Source organism: Hyaloscypha bicolor (genome assembly GCF_002865645.1).
Source record: "Hyaloscypha bicolor E unplaced genomic scaffold K444scaffold_56, whole genome shotgun sequence".
Taxonomy (NCBI): Eukaryota; Fungi; Ascomycota; class Leotiomycetes; order Helotiales; family Hyaloscyphaceae; genus Hyaloscypha; species Hyaloscypha bicolor.
The window spans coordinates 250764-271992 of record NW_020194558.1 but is presented as its reverse complement, the minus strand read 5'-3'; the positions used below and the strand labels follow the sequence as shown (position 1 = coordinate 271992).

At 41.0% G+C, this 21229-nt stretch overlaps 3 protein-coding genes across 3 annotated transcripts; 1 reads left to right on the top strand and 2 right to left on the bottom strand.

Moving 5' to 3' along the window:
* Positions 1-2740: 2740 nt before the first annotated feature.
* On the bottom strand, positions 2741-5132 carry K444DRAFT_611391 (putative transketolase). Its single transcript, XM_024879932.1, has one exon. It carries the CDS (start codon positions 4993-4995, stop codon positions 3079-3081), a length of 1917 nt encoding a protein of 638 aa, XP_024738028.1. The 5' UTR covers positions 4996-5132; the 3' UTR covers positions 2741-3078.
* A 9762-nt stretch (positions 5133-14894) lies between these two features.
* On the bottom strand, positions 14895-16024 carry K444DRAFT_628210 (uncharacterized protein; the record flags this gene model as incomplete). The annotated part of the gene is made up of 2 exons (XM_024882891.1): positions 14895-15566; positions 15620-16024. The coding sequence occupies 2 exons, from the start codon at positions 16022-16024 to the stop codon at positions 14895-14897; spliced, it is 1077 nt and encodes a 358-aa protein (XP_024738027.1).
* Positions 16025-18164: 2140 nt separating this feature from the next.
* Positions 18165-20198, top strand: K444DRAFT_611390 (FAD/NAD(P)-binding domain-containing protein). The gene has a single exon (XM_024879931.1). The coding sequence runs from the start codon at positions 18206-18208 to the stop codon at positions 20147-20149; it is 1944 nt and encodes a 647-aa protein (XP_024738026.1). The 5' UTR covers positions 18165-18205; the 3' UTR covers positions 20150-20198.
* Positions 20199-21229: the final 1031 nt, after the last annotated feature.

The window sequence follows — 21229 nt, the reverse complement described above, 5'->3', positions numbered from 1 at the left end:
TTGATTGCAATTTCTGCACGATTTCTTACGAATTATCCCTGTAAGATCGAGTGTTGGCTGACCTACCCCGGGGGCTTTACCGTGTCAAATCTGTCTGATACTGACAGCCTTTCCAATTTATTATATCAGAAGGCCATCTGGAGTTCAGAAGTTCACCATTGCCCCAACTCACAATTAACAATGGGGCCAAACATACGCCGCCCACCCTACTACGAAAGGCCATACGCAACACTCACGCCACTTGAATCCTCTTGACTGGCTCTCGCCATGACTTTGTGTGTGACAACGAGGTTTGCTTCTCAGCTCAAGGTGCTGTGGAGCTCTTAGGTATCCGAAGGCAGTGCATGGCTGTTCCGAGATTATATTTGTACGGCACTCACATGCAACCGTTCGATGTGCTTCCCTCAATGCTGTATCGCCTTCTATCGGTTTCCGATAAGGTATTACCTATTACCTTCTCTTCCGAGTATCTTGTTTCATTCCAACTTTTCAACTCAGATTTCTGGCTTTTATATTTCACTTTTCATGCAATCAATTTGTCGAGTGATGAGCTCTCCAACCACAGCAGTGCTTCGGCTCTGCACCTTGCTGGAAAGGTTGTACCAAACGGCGAGCTATCTTCTGACCTCGCAGGAAAAGATATTGTGTCGGAGGCGAGCATTGAGCTGGAGAACCGATTTAGCATCCTGGATCCTCCTCAGTTATGCACGTACTGTCGGAATGCTATCACTAATTAGCCGAGTCATCTTAAAGAAAATATATCAAAAGGTATAATGTTCCCTCAATATAGCATCCAAACCGATCTACGCTCCGCGCGAAAATGCTGTCAACTCTACGCTCAATTTGTGCCGGCATGCATACAAGAAGCCGGTGGGCACTTTCTATCCAAGGTGTACCTGAACCTGAAGGAGTTGCCACCATGATCAGCCGTACGTTGAATACTTGGGAAACGCACGCTTGCATTCCGGTTGAGACCGCATCTAAGGGAGAGATTGGTCATACTCGAGAGTTTTCCCAATCTCTCGTTGGTGATATAACCGTGGCTAGTGAACAAAGGTACGTCTTTCTTTTATGCTCCCTCAAATAGAGTTTCTAGACTTACCTCTAAAGAGCAGTAATCCATGAGAATTCCTCTAATGCTACTGCGAGCACGACAGACTCGCTACCTTTGTTGAAGCAGTGGCTGAAGACCGGAAGACCTGTTATACGAGTTGTAATTGTTGCAAACTCCACGAAGTGAAGGCAGCCTCCAGAAACCATCACGATTACTAGACTTAACGGGGGCGAGCCCAAGACTGGTTGTTACGGACACCTCCAAAACCCATCTAGATTACGTTACTTTGAGTCACTGCTGGGGCGCTCCAGGGACTTGGAGCATAAAGCTCGAAAAGGGCAATGACGACTCCTTTATGGAAACGGTCTCAGCGGAAGCACTTACGAAAGACTTTCAAAGATGCAATTTTCATTAATCAGTACCTCGATCTTCGATATATATGGATCGACTCGTTATGAATTATCTAAGACGATTCAGAAGACTGGAGGGTTCAATCCGCCTTGATGACAACCGTTTACGGAGGTTCTGCAATTAATTTAGCAGCTTCTGAGGCAAGTGATAGCTCTCAAGGCTGTATCTTCTTACGAGGGAAGAGCTTGAGGTGTCAGTTGACTATGAAAAGTAGTAAAAGGAAACGGCGCCTTGAGTTCTTTCCCTGGGTTTTGCCAGGAAATGGCCACTTACCACCCACGACTGGCCACACGCCCTGACCAAATATCGCAGGTGTAATCTGACGCTAAGTCGAGACAAGCTAGTTACTATATCGGGCCTTACAAATCTTACTTCCGAGCAAACGTGAGATGACTATATCACAGGGTTATAGAGAAAAGATCTGGAGCGAAAATTGTGCTGGATTGTGTCAACTCGTTCTAAGCCATAGAGGAGGCGATTGGAATGCCTCGCCCCCTCTTGGTCATGGGCCTCACTCAATGCACTAATCACTTTTCCTGATCCTAGGAGGCTGGAAAGTACAGTACATTTAAAACTTTGCAAAGTTTGTTTGTCCTATAAACCTCCAGGCTTATGTTATGGGGGAGGAAAGGTTCAATAGAGTTTTTTGTTTCGTATGCTGGCAAAGCTCATGATTACATTATTTCTCAGCGAACTCTTTAATTGAGCTTAGTCAAACCTCTCGTTTCAATCTCTGCATTTACATCGCAACGAATTCTCCGACGTTGAGTTTATTGCTTTGAGATCACTCACTTGAAATTCGCTCGGAGACATTCATCAATCATCCATATAATCGAGGGCGGTACTTGACGACTGCTGGAGAACCAGAGCGGAATTCGAAGCGAATGTGGTGATCAAACCTTGGGAGCACTCATATAGTGTGGCACGCAGCGCTACATCGTGGCCCTTCGCAAACTTAAAGACAATATGACAATTAACATTTGAGATGTGAATTATATTGCATAAAAGAGGAGAGTAGTCCCGAGGACGATGTTGAATGAATGAAGAATGACTGAACTATCAAGATTGGGGGTGATAGCAGAGGATAATTTGCGGAAATGGGAGCTATACAAGTACTTTGGATAGGAGACAGTGGTACCGGGGTCGAGATACTACTCATTACGACACTGGCTCGGAAGAGAAGGGAAAATAGCGAATCCATTGCGAAAAGTGGTTGTCAGGAGATCCACATGTTGCTCTTGTTCAGTCGGGAAGGAAGGAAGGAAAGAAGTGGTTGTCCAGAATATGGATTTTGCAGATAGCCATATCGCTGAGCACTCAAGGGGCTATGCGGCAGTTCGATTAGTTGCTCCCGTTTCGCCACAAGCCGCCCTCCCCTTTTCGACCAAGCGATTCTGCGCGTTGACCACGTGCCATGCTCCCTTTGGGACTTGCAGCTTCGCCCCAAAGCATGAATCTCTATATCAATGATATCGCATGACGGAAGGTAAATTTGTAAAGCATCTATGGTCGTTTCCATAAGTATAATTGTTGATTATTAGAGCAAAGAAACTCCAGCAACCCATCAATTTCATTTTCGTCATCAGCTGTGCGAAGGCAAAAGGAGCGAGCACCTATTGCAAAGCGCGAACCGCCTTAATCACACTCTGGGGATCAAGACCTTGATGGAAGATCTGCTCGCTCAAGCCACCGCATCCCTCCTTGCTGGTGCCAATATACTTATACTTAGGCGCCAAGCCCCGCTCCAGAAGCCACGAGCCCATCTTGCTTCCCAGACCAGTTTTCTGGTTCAAACTCTCAACAACCAGCACGAACGGAGAAGAACCAAACTTGCGCATGGCGTCCTCATCAACCACGTTGAGGGTGGGCTTGTTGACCAAACCGACATCGACGCCCTCGCTACGGAGACGATCAACTGCATCCAGCGCCCGGTACACCATCTCACCATATGCAACGATGTAGCCTGCATTGCCCTCGCGGATGAACTCGTCCTTGCCAGGTACGAACTCGTAGCCTTCGCCATGGAACGGTTCCGTGGTGCCCTCCTTGAGGATCAAAGGGGTCTTGGAGCGAGTCGAGATGATGAGGCGGATGCCTTGGTCCCAGAAGACTTTGGCCACTGTAGCTCTCATCTGGTTGGCATCGGCGGGGAAGTAGAGGCGAGTAGTGTCGCCGTCGGTTAGGCCATTGTCGGCGAAGAAAGTGTTGAGACCGAAGTGGCACGTGTTGTCGGCCATGTCGTCAACGCCAGAGTGGGAGAAATGGCAGATGACATTGGCGAAGTTGAGGCGAGCCATGGTGATCTCGGAGATGATCATTTCGCAGAAGGCGGAGAAGGTGGAGAAGATACCGACTTTGCCTTTGACGGAGCCGAAGCCTGCTGCTGCGGAGAAGTTGCCGCGCTCCATGATGCCGGAGGACATGAAGACTTCGGGGCGCTTCTTGTGGATCACGCTGAGGCCAGTCGAACCCTCGAGATCGGAGTCGACAACTAGAACTTTCTCCTTGGCCTCTTCCTTGGACAACTTCTCTAGGACGGAGACAACGGCTTCGCCGAATATGACACGGTTGGCGAAGACCTCCTTGCCAGAACCGCTGTAGAGATAGGCAAGGGAGTTGGGTGTAATGGCCTTGATCTTCGCCGCAGCGTCGTTGTAACCACGTTCCTCGAGGTATTCAATGGCAATCTTGGCTGGAACGACATCGTGAGCATGGGTGGTGCCTTCAAGGTCCTTGATTCCGGGAGCCATCTTTCTCTTGACGATTACAGCAGCTGGTCCAGTGTGGGTGACCGCCTCACAAATGGAAGCGTAGAGCTTCTCGATGTCCTCTCCAGGAGCTTCAAAGACGGTCAAGCCGTGGCCTTTCAGGGTAGAAGTGAGTGAATATCCCTTGAGATACTCGGATGGATGACCGGCAATGGTGACATCGTTGTCGTCGATCAGGAGTTTGACGTTCAAGTTTTGGGCAACGGCCATGCGTGCAGCCTCGGCGTCGTCGCCTTCTTGCTGGGAACCATCTGAGCCCAACATGAAGAGAATCTTTTCGGGATGAGCCATGGCAACTCCGTTGATGAAAGACCAAAGGTGGCCGAGACGTCCTGAGCTGAATTGGATACCAGGGGTGAGTCCAAGCTCGGGGTGACCAGGTAGCTTCGAATTGGCTTCGCGGTAGTGGAGGAGCTGCTCAAATGGGATATGCTTGTGGAGAGCACTCAGGAGGTACTGGGTAGCAACTCTGTGTCCAGACTCATCGTAGACTACTGGGAGATATTTGTCGGAAGAGTGGTGGAAGAAGGCTTCGAGGATGCATACTTCCGGGATGGTGTCGTAGGGGCCTCCGGTGTGCCCGCTGACTCCTCGAGCCGCTCCAGATGATGTGAAATAAACGATTGTGTCTCTGAGGAGTGAGATGTTAGACAGAAGGTCACTCTTCTGCTGCTCCGAGAGCTTCGGATTTGACGGGTCAAGAGCAATGGGCTTGTACTTGGCAAAGACGTCGATGCCGAAATCGGCGGTTGCGGTGGCCATTGTGAATTATGTTTGTGTTGGGAACCCGATCTGAGGGTTGGACTTGAGGCTCTGAAGACCAATATGTTCAATTGAGAAGTTGATCTTTGAAGGATGAGGTTGAAAAGTTCTGAAACAGCAGGCGATGTGATGCAAATAGCTGATTAAGGTGTTGAGTGAAAATTGGACGCTAGTGGTGGGGTGGTTTCGCTTATCAGTGGCAAGAGGCAAGAGCAACCGAGAGCCTCCGAACGTGGCGTGACCATTGGTAAGATCTTACTGTAGATTACCCAGATCTCGCATGGTTTGATTATGGCATGATGGCTTATTTATTGAATTACCTTATGGGCGAGGCGCTAGGGCTCCGCATTATGAAATGTTTGTGAAATAACTATAATCTCCTAAAAGAGTATTATTTAATAGTAAATTCAAGTTTTAATTAATGTTTAATTATTAAAAGTAGTAAAATCGTGGTATTTGCGTAATCATGGCTAAATACTAAGCATGGGAAAATTTTAACCGTTAGAAGAGTATTTATCACGTGATATATCTCCTAAAGGCTAACATATACGCTTACTTTATAAGTCCCCGCTTAGTAAGCTAAGCTAAGCTAGTGTGTAAGGACTCGGAAGCCTCCCAGGAGCTTAAAAAACAACGCTCTTAAAGAGATAATTGAAGAATCAATTGATTTGAGCAAAGTTACTCCTAAGTACCCTTTGCCCCCTCCTCTATTACCCGTGGCCTATCCCCTATAGGCTCTAGGGTATAGCTTCAGGCTGCTCGCTTCTGAGGTTGTTAGGGTGTGCAGGTGTACAGGGGTATTCTAGGCTAGCAGGGGGTAGCGAGGCGCTAAGGCGAACCGTTAAAAACTTTTTAATCATGGAAAATTTTAATCATGGGAAGGTTCCCATTAGTGATCAATACGTCTCACAGCTCCACGTTTAAGAGGAATTCCATGGTGGGCTTATAGGTACTTCATAGTGCGGAGCCCTACGGCTTCGCCTATAAGGTACATTGAAGGGGAGAAGAATTCTTTAACAGTGACTGAATCAGTTGTTAAAAGCCAGGCTAGGTAGGTGAAGCGGGGCAAAGTCATGTGCTAAGTGTATCACGTGATCAGAATAACAAATTACGGGTCTCCAGTCCATAACTAAGTAAATAAATATATGCGACTAAGGAGTTTTGCTCCTTATTAGACTCTATTGAAATTAAATAAGAAAATGTATTTAACTAGTATTTATTGTATAATTATTTATTATTTAGTTAAGCTTTTATTACAGCATCAATGATCTCGTCCCATGAGACTTTGTCATATAATCTCCTATTCGCCTTCTTGAAGATGGGAAAATAGTCTTGCACAAGCTTCTTTGCTTCAATATTGGCCTCAGCGCTGTGGATAGAGTCTGCATAAGCTCTGTCGATCGTTTGGAGGAGCAGTTTGAAACCTTGCAGTAGGTCGCGTTTCTCCGACAGCCGCCGAGCCGCCATTGCCAAAGACTACGAAGTTTGAACTCAGTAAGTCTTCTTCAAAGATTTTGGATTGGGATACATACCGCAGAGGACGCCATGCTTGCTCGGACGACGAGTGTTGCTTGGCTTTGACGGTGTTGGGTTTGAATGGTCGTGGTGTTGAGAGACGGGGATGATAGCCTTAAATCTTTCTTCCCTGGCTCAGTGGGCTGACCAGAGGGAGTGAATTTTGTCAAAATTCGAAAGGTGAACTTGAGCGTCGATTCCGGCTCACAATCAATTTTCATAGCAGTCCAAGTCTGAAGGCTTGAGGAGCGCAGCCCCATCTACAAGGACGATGTGATGAGTTAGATGTACAGAATACCAGCATTGACAAGCATGATACCTCAAAGATAAATAAACCAGTACTGACTCAAACGTGCTCGTAGAAAATCTCTCAACAAATGCTGACTTTCATGTATGAGCCTCGGGTCCGCCAAGCCAAATTCTGAGTCAGTGTGTCAAAAAAGTATTCAAGGTATTCAAGGTATTCAAGGTATTCAAGGTATTCAAGGTATTCATGAATATTCATGAGTATCTTGAATAGAATATGAGTAGCGTAATTCTCAAAAAATTAGAGTAGAGTAGAATATATATTCATGAATATTCATGAATACTTGTGATCTCTGGTCACGTGACCATAGAAAATCAAGGTTTGTATTGAACTAGCTAAAGCAATATAGCTAGGGTCACGTGCTTGCAATATAAACCAAGTAAAACGTACTGAATTGACTGCTGTTCTACAGTGGTAAGTAGCCCGTATATATAGCCCTGAACCCCCTAAGTCACATGTACTAAATCCCTATACCAGCTGAACCGATTACAGCTATACAGGGTATTCCAGCCATACATGGTATTCCAGCTATATAGGGTATTCCAGCCGTATAGGGTATTCCAGCCGTATAGGGTATTCCAGCTATATAGGGTATTTCAGCTAGACAGGGTATTAAGCTAGTACACAGCCCCATAGCGTTCGGTTCCAGGGCTTACTAAGCCTATTAGGGGCCTCAGGCCCCTAATTTCAACAGTTTGCTTAATAATTATTAAATCTATATAACATTGTCGTACGGTCGGACTACCTATTAAAATTCCTGGTTATGCGTTCTTACCTAAGCAGGAATACCGAAACTTCCAGCCCACGCTTTACTCTAGCCTCCTTTTCTCCTTTTCTCCGGCCAGTAAGCTTTCTTTTATAATGAATTCCTCTCCCTGTAATTTTTATACGAGTTATATATAATATCGTTCCTTCTCTTAATTTCCTCGTAATCCTAATAATATAGTATATAAGACGTATCTATATTACAGGGTTTCTCTCTCTTCTCTCTTCTTCTCCTATAGCTAACCTCTTTTTAGGCCAGCCAGAGGATATACTAGCCTGCTCTTACTAAGCTCGATCCTAATATGCTCCGGCAGACCCGTAGCGGTCTATAATAGCTAGTTACGGACAGAGATAAGAATCTACGGCCCTATAAGTATATTCGGCGAACTAATATACAAATCGAATAAGACCGTATTCTGGCCATAGTGAATCCTCCTGCTCCTCCTGCTCCTCCTAGCCCTTCTCCTTTACTATCCGGCTTCCGTTTACTCTTTCGGTTTTCGCCAGCCCATAATCTTGGCCTAATAAATATTTAGTATAAGGATTATAGGACAAGGTACTAGGAATCAGAGGCAATTACGGGTATATATTAGAGATTTAAGCTCTATTACAAGAGGAGAAACGTGGCATTAGACGAGTTACGGGCGCCGCTACCCTTTTTACAGGCGCTTTTCGAGGGAGATAATCCGTAAGCCCGTAGCTTTTATTAGAATATAAGGATATATAACTTGGTATTTGCTTTTATATCCGTAAGCTATACTAAAAATACCCGTACTAATCTTTCTTATAATCTTTATTACTTTCAGATCTATAGGAAGCTATTTTACTACTAGGAACCCTTAGAGCCAGGCTTATAGCAGGTTCCGGCCTTTGCCTAGTTATTTTTTTATAATCCAGACTATATAACTAATCTCCGGTTATAGTATTGCCCGTAACTTAATTAAACTATTCTCTATAGCCTTTATAAAATACTTACAGATTATAGTAATTCTTTTATATAGATCTATAAGATAGCCCGGGAGTAATTAGCTAGCTAAACGGGTTATTTTCGAATTCTTTTTAGCCTATAAATATATTTAATTCTCTAGTCTAGGGCAGATTATTACTATAAGAACCTTCTTATAGCTATAGAGCTAGCAGGAATTCTTCTAGATAAATTTATAGATAAGAGTTAATATAATATTCTTCTTATAGTCTATAAGCCTAGCTATTAAGGTCTATAACTTTACTAAATAGCTATTACCTATATAGTATATATATTACTTTATTATATATTTCTCTTTCTATATAATAAATACGGGTAGTATTATAAAATAATCTTATAAGATACCTATTATATCTATTAATGGTTCTATTTAAAGTAGTAGCCCTTTTACTAGTTCCATTTATATACCCGTAATTATAAGGAATCTTTTTTCTTTTGGGCTTACTAGCTCTTTTAGTAATATATTATAAATGCTTTTATTACTTATAAGACTATATTCCTTAATTAGCTTTATTTATATTAAGATAGGATCCGTACGAATATTTATAATAGTTTAGTAAATACCTTAATCCGTAAAGATATCTTACTAGCTAATCTAGGCCATTAATTTATTCTTTCTTTCTCTTTTATAAATAGGAATTAGTTTATATAATAGCTTTTCTAGGACTTAATAACTATTATTTATTATTTTAGAAAGCCTATCTTTTTTATTACTTTTATAATAAACCCGTAATAGCTAGAGATTATTTAGGAGCTAGGTGGCTTATAACCTATAGACTAGCCAGATCTAATTACTTACGTATTTTGACTCAAGGTTTATAAGCTTCTTATAGATCTAAAAAACCATATTTTCAAATAATATATAAGTTATATTTATATAATTAAGTACTAGAAACAAGGGCTTTCGTATTTATATTTACTTTTATTCCTATAGGTATCTAAAAAGTTTAATATACCTAAGTATATAAATAAGGTTATATATACTAAGCTACCGGATCCGTTATAAGATCCTATAGATAAGCTTCTGGCCTTGGTTATAGGTAATATAACCTATAGTTTATATAGGAAGAACTATATACGGGCCCCGTATATAGTCTATAAAGAAGCCTATAGCCTATTAGTATACTTTAAGAGGTTCCCAAAGGCTTTTATAAATCGTACTATAATTAATAAGAATAGCTATCCTGAGTACTACTACCGGAATAACGGGCAAATATTTATAATCCGTAAATTAGGCTTTCTAGGCCAGGAAATTATTTGTAATAATTACTAGATTATTTTATATAACCCGTATCTTCTTTAAAAGTTCTATTTATATATTAATATTAAGATTTATATATCTATATAAGTAATTAAGTATATTTATAAATATATATATAAAGAAACAGACTATACTATAGTTATAGTTACGGCTATAGATAATGAGATTACCCGATATATATATACCTATTATGTAAGTCTATATAAGGCTATTTGGCGGCTATTCGAATTTTCTATATATTAGGAGTTTCCTTCTATTTAGTATTTTATAGTTTATCTTAAAAAAAAATAAATGATTTACTTTTCGGATAATATTTCTCCTATAGCTCTGGCTATAAAAACTGCAAATATCCGTTTAATATTAATAGCCTTTTTTAAGTATAATACTATATATAAGAATAGCTAGAGATACTTATATTCCGAGTTTCCGGCCGAGTTTATATAGGTTCTAAAAACCCGGGAATAGAAATGTTACTAGTAGGGCAAGGGCAAGCGGATTAGCTATATATATTACTATAGCCCTATTTCAAGTAAGTAATACTACTTATAGCTCTTACTTATAGTTATTTGCAGCCTATAGTTTTTTGCAGATCTATATTTGGTTAAGGGTATTTATTACCTAATATACTAAACTATCTATATTACCTATAGCTTAATAAAGAATAACTAGAAGTAATACTAGTATTTTAATAAGGCTATCCTATTTATACCTATAGGTAATTTACGAATATTATTCTTAACTAGCCTCTACTAGTAGCTAATTACGGACTCGTTAGTAATCTGGAACCGGTATAAGTACTACTTCTATAATAATCTCTAGTACTAGCTTACCTATAATAATAGTTTCCTATTTCCACTTCTTAACCCATACTATAATTATGGCCTCTTCTTACTTATATATAGGCTTATAAACTAGTAGTAGTTATTTACAGACTACGGGCTTTCGTCTTTTATCTGGGATTAGACTAGTAAGTACTATTTCTTATTTATATTATATACTTTTAAGAACTAGGTATTACTTATAATTATAATATAAGCCTAGCTTAATCCTAATTAGTAATTATACTTTATAGAGATTATTATAGCTATTAAATCAGATCTATAAATAGCCTACTTCTACTTATAAGGGCCAGGAGATATAGGTAAGATATTCTTATATAAGGCGCTTTACTATTACTTTTATAGGCAGGGGCAAATAGTTCTTTATATAGTATTTACGGGTATTATAGCTCTTTTATTACTAAATAAATATATATTTTATTCCTAGTTTAAGATTCTAATTAAGCTCTATAAATTATTTATAAGTTCTATTATAAAGCAAAGTACCCTTAAATAGGTCCTCCGGTCTATAGATCTTATTATCTGAAATAAGGTACTAATATAGTATAAGTACTACTTTAAGGTTATTTACTAGCTCTTAGTAAATTTACGGTCTATAGTAGATAATATTCTCTTTAGAGAAATACCTATAATTCTTAATAGGAACTTTACCCAGATTCTTCTAGTTATATTATATGGTTTATAGGCTAATATTATTACTATATATCTTTAATAATTATTTATTTAGCTATAGCTTAAGTAGCTCTATTTATAGACTAATATACAGGTCTATAAGGGCGAGAATAACTAGGAGTTTATTTACTAAATTAGTAAATTACCTAATAACCTAGATCCTAATATAATAGTAATAATTCCGGACTATATAAACTAGCTAGTATTAATTACAGATCTAATTAGCTATATTTACCCCCCAGATCTTCTCTTTCGGGCTACTACGAATCCGTTAACCTTCTATAGATAGTATCTCTTAACTATATTAAATACTATAGTTTCGGAGCTTAATACCTATATTCTTAGATATTTACTAGGCTAATTACGGATATACTAATTAGTAGATTCCCTAGATATAAACGAGTCTTCGGATAATAACTTATATAAGCTACTTATAGAGTAATTATAAAGTATTAATCTTTTTTCCTTATTACTATCTTAGCTTACTTTCAAGATCGGGACTCTAGTACTACTTCTATAGAACCTATATTTATAAGAAGGTTTATATAATAGGACCCGGATAGTAGTTATAAGCTTATAGGTATATTATATTAAGGCCCGCTTATTTAGAGGGGATTTTAATAGCTAGTTACAGGTAATTCTATAGATTAAGCTATTTGCTACGGATACTAGCCTGGGAATTACCCTTTTCCGGAAATAGTTCCCGGTTTATTTATACTTTATAATAATTATTAATAAGTTATAAGGTTAGTTCTTTTATACTATTAGTTTAGACCTATAAATGCCCGTATTTGCTTATAGGTAGTTTTATATAGGGGTTTCCTATATATTATTTATAGAAGGCTTAAGTATTCTTCTATTATATAAGAACCTATCTAGAATACTTAATATAACTTATCCTAAGGTCTTAGCTAATTTACTTTAGTACTTTATCTCTTACGGGTATCTTATAGGTACTAGATAGCCTTATGGGTCGGGTTAAGGGATTTGGGGGTCTATAACTATCCGTAACTACCTATAAGTATCCGTATCTATTTATAAGTAACTTATAATTATTACTTCAAATATTTTAGGGCTCAAATAGACCGAGAATACTATATTATTAGGTATTAAAAGTATATATCTCTTCTAGATAACTCTTTATAAGATTTATAACTCTTTTCCTCTCTCTCTCTCTTTCCCTCTTTTCTTCTCTCCCTTCTCTTTCCCTTACTTCTTCCTATCCTCTAATACCGGTACCGAATAATCCGTTCCCTCCTCCTTCTCTAGTACCTCTGCCTTCTCTTTATAAAGAGCTACTAGCTTCCTATAGAGCTTAGTAAAACGGTATACCCTCTAAGAGAAAGTAAGTAAGCGGTAGTAGCAGGCGGTAGTAATGTAACGGGCTATTTATATATTAGTTACGGTCTATAATAATCCGTAACAGGTATATATATATGAAGATAGGTTACTAGGAGTGACCTGGTTACCTATATGACTACCGGTAATAACCCGGAAAAGCGAGGAAGGATTAGCGGGGGCGGGGCCGGCAGAAGTAGTAGTAGTAGTAGCGGCGGTAGTAGTAGCGGTAGTAGTAGCGGCAGCGGTAATAGTAGTAGTAGTAGTACCTGGAAATATTTATTAAATTAGTTACGGTCCGTAAAATATTATATAAAAGTATTTACGGAAGAAGTAGCAGGCACCCTTACTACTATAATAATAGTTAGTATAGCTTTTACTAAAAAAACTAGCTATAACCATATATACTATCTATATACCCGACCCGCCAGTATAATATATATATCCGGTAGTATAAACTTGACTAATGAATTGGCCAAGCTTAGCCTCCAGATTAGTAGGCCGGGCGGGGTTAGTAGTACGGCCGGGCCGCAAGACAGGTATACGGCGGGCGGTAAGGAGGGAGAGGGAGGCCATGGTACGGGTAGGGCGGGGCGGGAGGGCAGGCAGGGCGGGCGGGCGGCGGCGGCAGGCCAGTAGCAAAGCTTACTGCCATAGTAGCAGTAATAGCAGTAGTAGCGGCGGCGGTAGTAGATAGTAGAGAAGATATTCTACGGACCGTAAGGAGCGTTACAGGCCAGGGGCAGGCCCGTAGCGGATATGGGAGTTGACTTATGTATGCGTATATATATATATGTTTATTAAAAGAAAGAAGCTTTGGAATTCGAAATTAAAACCTACTTTATTTAGCTTACCTAGAGAATTTTTAGCCTTTAAAAAGTGAATTTTCAAAGTGAATTTAAAGTTAGTAAAGCTAATATCCCTTAAATAAGTGCCTGAGGCATCTAATTAATCTCGAATCGAGATTAGGGCAAAATTAAAGACTGGCCCCGAAGCTTGCGTAGGGCCGCCAGGCTTTAATTTTAGCGAAGCGGCCCTGATCTCGTAACTAAGGCGCCTATTAGTAGCTCTGGCCAAACTAAGCCAAGACTTATATATTACTAGCTAAGTACTAATTTTATATAATAATAATCTAATTATTCTCCTCGGAATCTTGTGCTTTAGTTCACTTACCAAGCCTCGCCGTCGCCTAATTGGGTAGTGAGGTGGCGCTAGAGCGGGAGCGGGTGGGAGCTTTACCTAATATAACTAGCTGCTTACGTGCAAAATCACGTGCGTACTACTCAAAGTATTTACGAATATTCATGAATACCTTGATTAGAATATGAATAGAATATGAGTAGTGGGTAAATTTCGGTAAATAGAATAGAGTAGTGGCCACTACTCTATTCTATTCTATTCATTTGACACACTGTTCTGAGTGGACTTTATCTTACCACAATAAATGACTTTTCCTCAACCATTCGATGTGGCGTGGTAGATCGTGAACTCGATTACGGATTACGCGGGCACATTTCTACCTGGGGATAACAACCTGCGGTAGAGGCGGGATGTCGCCCATGTCAATGGCCGATGATGTAGTCAGTGCAAGCTGGCAAACGCCTTTTGTTTTTTTAATCCATTTACTGGAATCAATTTCGTTCTTTTAAAATAAATGCGATTCGTGTTGAAGGTTTTTGCGGTTTGTTTTTGTTGACTCGCTTAGCGAGGGGTTACTGGAGGTTGATCATTTTGGGTGGAATGGACGACTTCCGCTCAAGCTTAGAGGTTGGTCTGAGATCTTGTATGAATATCTTCACTCTGATCTTCCTAGAAGGTTCAGGCTTACATTGCAGGATTCTAGGCTTTCATGCACTTGCGATGACGCGATTCCTCCAATGTAACACATATCAATCTATACCATATGGCATACGCTATTCCATATTGCTATGCACTAACACATCAAAGATAACGTAGATAGAACACACGAAATGTCTCTAGATCTAAGTGTAATAATACATGGCACGAGAAGGGGGATTCGTTCTAAGGTCTTGGGATCGGAAAGGACGAGAATGAATTAACGAGGAGAATCTGAAACTAAAGGCGAGATACTGCACTACAACTATACTTTATGCCACATCGGTCTTTCAGATAGTACGTCGAAAGTGATATAAACACTTAATAACTGTTTCATCATCAAAAAAGACGACCCCTCAATGGTAGGACATCTACTCCTTCTCATCTCTCTTTCTCTTCTTCGCTCTCTGATCGGGGTTTTTGGTCTTCTAGAAGCATCTGCTGCGCCACTTCATGTAATGTCTCTTGTTTCGATTGACCGCGAGTGTTAAAAGTGTGCAAGGTCAGAGAGTTATCTTCGGAAGATTGTTGCAGCGTAGATAACGTAGGCATACCGTTTGCGTCCCTGGTGATGAACGAGGTGTTTGAGGTTTGTATTGACGGTGTTCGTTGCTCTGGCATGACGAATTTGGATAGACCTCTCCTCGTATCGTTCAGTACTAGCATCTGGGTCATTCCGTGTCCTTCAGGCTCCGGGATAACTGGAGTGGAACTGCTCTGAAGCTGGCTCAGGTCAACGATAATGCCCTCCTTAGCTCCGGCACGCTCGAAATTCTCGAATCTATGGATTCGTTGTCCGCAATAGGAGTACCTCATTTGTGATAATGGTTTGATATGGATGCAGAGAGGAGGTTGTTTCTTCACTCTATCCCCGCTGGCATTCATGGCACTAAAGTTCCATAAGTATGTTGCGTCTGTCGCATATGCAACCTGTGGCAAATATGGATGAAATGCAATCTCAACATTATTCCGGCCACCCGGGGGGTTCTCCAAGGGCCCGTCTGTAGGCAACTCGAAGAAACGGTCCTTTTCAAGGCTTTCACAAGTGTCAGGCTATCGGGATAGGTTATTCACTATTTACTAGGATTATTTGACTTAGAGCTTACCATTGGATCTTTGTCTTGGGTACTGATTCCACCATTCTCCTCCATATTCTTTACAGTAAAGTCTGTATGCTGAGAATGGCTGTGATGAGTGTAGTGTTTGCGCGGAAGAGCAGGAGCCTCTTGGCCAGCAATCCACTGGAAGCAAGGCCGGGCAGGACGACTATAGTATGCGAGGTCTTGGAAGACGTCAAAGCTCCAATGTTTGTCTATAGGATCTATACCTGGCTGGACAACAAGCAAAAAGTTGCCACAAGGACTGAGTAAGAGCTTGTAGAAGATCAAAAATTTGTTAGAGCCACCGGAGGAGGGAACAGGAGTAGATTGTGGACTTGCGTACATTGAATATTCGACCGGACCAGCATCCTCCGAAAGCTCGCTCTCTTCCACGTTAGTCGAAAGGGGCATCACGGTTCCTTTAATTACCGATGGAAAATTCAATCTTTGAACGTGAGCGTGGGTCTCCAGTCCAGTTGGGCCAGTAGAAGTGAAAATTTTATAATTCTTATATAATTCTTTTATATATTAATTATAATTATTAATAAAACTAGAAATTTGAAGCTTTTTTATTAGTAAATTACTAAAAACATCTTATATAATTTACTTATTTATAAATATTATTTAAAGCTAAAATAATACTATTATTTTATTAAGCTAAATAAAACATATTTTAAATTATTATTATAAGTAAAGTATTTTATTTTAGCTTTATAATAAACCGATTTTTAATTACTAATAATTTTAGTAAAAATAATATTTATTATATTAAATTTATAAACTTTTAATTCTAAAAATAAGAATATAGAAATTAATTAATTATTAAAATATATTATAAAATAATAATATAAAAAAGAAAGTACTAGTATTTATAAGAATCAAATAAATAATTATTTTTTTAAAGTTTTTTTATAAGCTTTATATTTAATTATATATATATTTATAATTAATAAGTTTATAGATTTTATATTTTTATTTAATAAATTTCTTAAGTATTTTATATATATAAATCTAAATTAATTAGTAAAATAATAAAATAAGAGAAAAAGAAAAAGAAAAATATTTACTAAAATATTATATTATAAGTTTATTAATACTTATATTAGAAAAAAAGCAATATTATTAAAAAGGCTTATATAAATAAAATAAAATATTTAAGCTTATTATTTAAATAATAATATCTCTTTTATTTATTACTTTTAAAGCAAGAAATATAATAATAATATTTAATATATAAGACTTTTATTAAAGTTTATATTTTAATATATATTGCTTTAAGGCTTAATATAAACTCTTTTATATATAGCTTCTTAATAAGCAAATCTAATTATTCTTATACTTATTTCTTTATATTATATAATCTCTATAAGCTTGTATATTAACTAGTATTTATAGTAATTGCCTAAAAAAGCTCAGGAGTAAAGAATAGGCTAAAGTAATTAAACAGACATAATTTTCGTATAAAATCAGGAAGTAAAATCGCTTTTACTAGCTATTTAGATTCGGGTTAGAAGGGCTTATAGGAAACGTTCGTAATTGGTTCAAGTTGGAGGAGTATATTCTCAAGGAATTAGCCCTTTTTTAGCTTTTCTGGCTCTGGGGGTGGGCTGGAAGAATAGTTCATTGCTACTAGCTGTCTGCATGAGCGCATACTGGAGGGGCATTATTGAACGTGCTGGTGGTGATTTCATCCACGCGATGTACCTTACTAATAAATTTGTATGCAAAGGTACATAATATTATGCTAGGTGAGCCGTGCGGGACCCCCTGGTTTAGTCCCGGAATACCCCCTTGCTAGCGTGGACTATGTCTCGCCAGACGAAGGGATAACTGTTTTGGACGCTTTTATTTTATCTTTAGAATTAGGTTTAAAGGCATTCTAAATTCAATCTACCCCTTTTCATCGTGTGTGCTTGATTTATACAAGGTTTTAATCTGTAGCTGTCAAGAAACTGTGAAGTGAAGTGGGCAACTTTGGTTTTGTAGCCCGAGAACATTGCCTAAAACACGGACTTATGTTCGCAGGCTCGTTAACCCACAAGCGGCCTAGACGCGGGGTAGATCTCCCCACGGGGCAACCAGCGTGGACCTATTGGGGTCCAGGTTTCTGTGGTGGATTTGTAATGGTCGGACTTAACGTCACGACTAAAGGGGCCCATCCTTTAGTCGGGGAAAGCGAGTTGGCCCGCGCCAAACCAAAATTACTCTCCTGAGTTCTTTTTTAAGAACTAGATGGCCTTATAAAGCTTATTCTTCTCTAGTATATCGCGCAAAAGTGTGTATTTGGGTAAGTTGCTTAGGCAAGCCATTGCAGTTAAATTGAACAAATTTTTGGGGCTAGTAATATATAAATTAATTAATTTTTATTACGAGTGTTTTATATAAATTAAAAATCTACGCGTTTTGGCGCGGGCCATCTCGCTTCCCCCCCCCCCCCCCCCCCACCCACCCGACCTAAAGGGTGGGGCCCCTTTAGTCGTGACGTTAAGTCCGACTATTAACTAGCTCACTGCCAGCAATACAGTTCTTGTTCTCCTCCCACTTCCCATTTCCCCGCTTCAATATTCGCACTGAATTATCCCTCGGACCACCATGGCGAAGCTCGATGTTGACGGGATATCTGCCTCTGCAGTTGCAGACATCGAAGCCAGGTACAACACTGAACGTGATAAGCGCTTGAAAGAGCGCCCTCAAGGCGAAGCCCAATTCATCGACCTGACGACGTCGGAAAAGTTCAAGCATCTCCAAGATGACCCGTGGGTTAGCCCTGGCGAGCACACCTCTGTGCCTGTGACCATCAACATTTCCAACCCAATCAAGTACCTGGTTATCGGTGCCGGGTACAGCGGGCTCCTCTTCGCTGTGCGTCTCCTTGATGCGGGCGCGAAACTGGAAGAGTTAGTCATTATTGATTCCGCCGGAGGCTATGGGGGAGTGTGGTACTGGAACCGCTACCCAGGTCTTATGTGCGATGTAGAGAGCTACATCTATATGCCGTTGTTGGAGGAGACCGGATATATGCCTAAACATAAATACTCCTACGGCCCCGAGCTACGAGGACAGGCAAACAGGATCGCAGACCAATGGAACCTGAGAGGCCGAACGATATTCAGGCAGCAGGCCAAGCAAATGAACTGGGACGCCGGAAAAAACGAATGGGTTGTCAAGACCCAGTTTGCAGGAGGCAAGCAAGATCTTGATCTTGAATTACACGTCAAATACGTCCTCCTAGCTGGCGGGCAGGCCACGCGCCCTAAAATCCCTGTCGTGGAAGGCTTTGATACTTTCAAGGGTCACATTTTCCACACTTCGCGGTGGGACTACGGATACACGGGTGGATCCGACGGTGAAGTGAAGCCAGAATTGACCAAGCTCAAGGACAAGACTGTCGGCATCATTGGCACTGGAGCAACGGCTGTACAGGCGATTCCAGAGCTTGCAAAATATGTGAAGCAGCTCTTTGTCGTTCAACGAACACCATCATCCATTGACGTGCGCAACCAACGCGAAACGGACCCCGAAGAATGGAAGAAGATCACGGGCAAGAAAGGCTGGTGGTGGAATCGCAATGTCAACTTTGCCGAGATCCTGCATCGGACGCAACCGCAGCCTGCCGTGAATATGGTCTCTGATAGCTGGGTTATGGGGAACCCATCGTACTGTACAGCATGGGGATACGACAGTATTGTCACTCCGGATCAGGTTTCCGAATATGTTGAGAGGCTTCATGTAGACGACATACCACGAGCCGAACGTGTTCGCAAACGCGTTGATGAGATTGTCAAGGACAAGGAGACGGCGCAAAATCTCAAGCACTGGTATCCCACGTGGTGCAAGCGCCCATGTTTCCATGATGATTTCCTCCCTGCTTTCAATAAACCCAACGTCACCCTCGTCGACACTAATGGACATGGCGTCGACCGATTCACAGAAAAGGGCGTGGTAGTCAATGGCGTCGAATACGAGCTTGACCTACTGATTCTTGGCACCGGGTATAAGGTACTTGGAGGGTCCACCAACATGAGTCCTGCCTTCCGCTTTGGTATCACCATCACCGGCAAGGACAGCCTTGATATGGACGCCGCATATCAGGAGGAAATCAGCACGCTACATGGTCTTTGTCGCGCTGGCTTCCCGAACTTGTTCTTCGCAGGCGCCTCACAAGCCAGTCTCACCGCCAATCAAATCATGAGTATGGATACTTTCGCCAAGCACATTGGGTATGTGATCATGGAAGGGCAGCGCAAGGCAGGCACTGCCGGTGCCATCATCGAATCGACGCAGGCGGCGCAGGATGACTGGGGTGACCAAGTTGCTTCGGTAGCACTGGGTATGAGCGGTATGGGGGGCTGCACGCCCAATTACTTGAACTTAGAAGGCGAGCTTGATAAGTTGCTTAGTAAAGGTCCAGAGGTACAAGCGAAGATGATGAGGGGCCAGGTTTGGGGAAGAGGCATCAATCATTACGTGGAGGTGTTAGACAAATGGAGGAGTGACGGCGGTTTAAGAGGCTTAGATATCAAGGCTGCGGCTTAGTGACCGCCAGATTCATGCTGAAAATCCAATGGCGTTGGGGGGGGGGGGGGGGGCGAGTTGAAAGCAGAACGATGTCTACACTTGATCTGTCCCAGTTTCTTTTCCAAAGCTTTTATAAGACAGAAAGCTCTTCCTCCGTTGGGGCTTAGATCTCTTAATTCCTAGAATTCCGAATGCATTGATTTCGTTTCGTCCAGTTTAGACCACCGACACTGTATCCAAAAATGTTCCCTGTGATCGAGCCGACGGACCAACTCTGACTCCGAATTTAATTTTTTTCTTTAGTAGACCTTGTTTCCTACCCCAATTACGAAGTTTCTCAACTAGCAAGACGTACCGAAGCTTCTGTCGTCTTGCTACCCGCCTCCAAGCCCTGCAGTAGAGCATTCGGGGCATGTGACGGCCCAAACTCAAGTCTGAGGTGGGATATTTTGAGACAGAGAACTTCCCGGACGACAGGATCCAGAGGTACGCTATTCCATCTCATAGGTGTGGTGAGGACGAAGCTAAGTTCCAGGACATTGTGAGACACTGTGGAGCAAACAAGAAAGGGTACGAGAAAGGGGCGAAATGTCACGCCAAAACCAAGGACAAAGACAACAGCAATCTAGTTCGATAAAAGATTGAATAATTGAATTGCGGTTGACCTTAGCAGTGTCTCAAGGCCGCAAGACAACATAACTCCCAACAGTCTTATCTTCAGTCCCTCATTGAAAATGATGGCCTTCCAAGCCTAATAACTGCAGGAACCCCATAATCTAAAACATTTTCGGTTTCAATCTATTCCACGATGTATGTTACATGGCCTGTGGGCTTGAAGACCTTCAAAGAACAATTCATCGTTGCCAAGCAACGAATTGCTTCTAAAATTAGAGCAGCTCAGATTTGTTCTTCGGGGTTAGCCATGAATCGAACTTGAAGTCGTTGCCGTTTACCGGTTTTGAGCTCAACTTGAGTCTGGGCACCCATTGAAGTCTGAGCTGAAAACTCACTCAGAATAGAAGATAGAACGAAGTCTAAGATTCTCGATGGGAGATGCTGTTTCCGCACCTCATTCTCTGGTCAGGCTCTAAGTCCTTC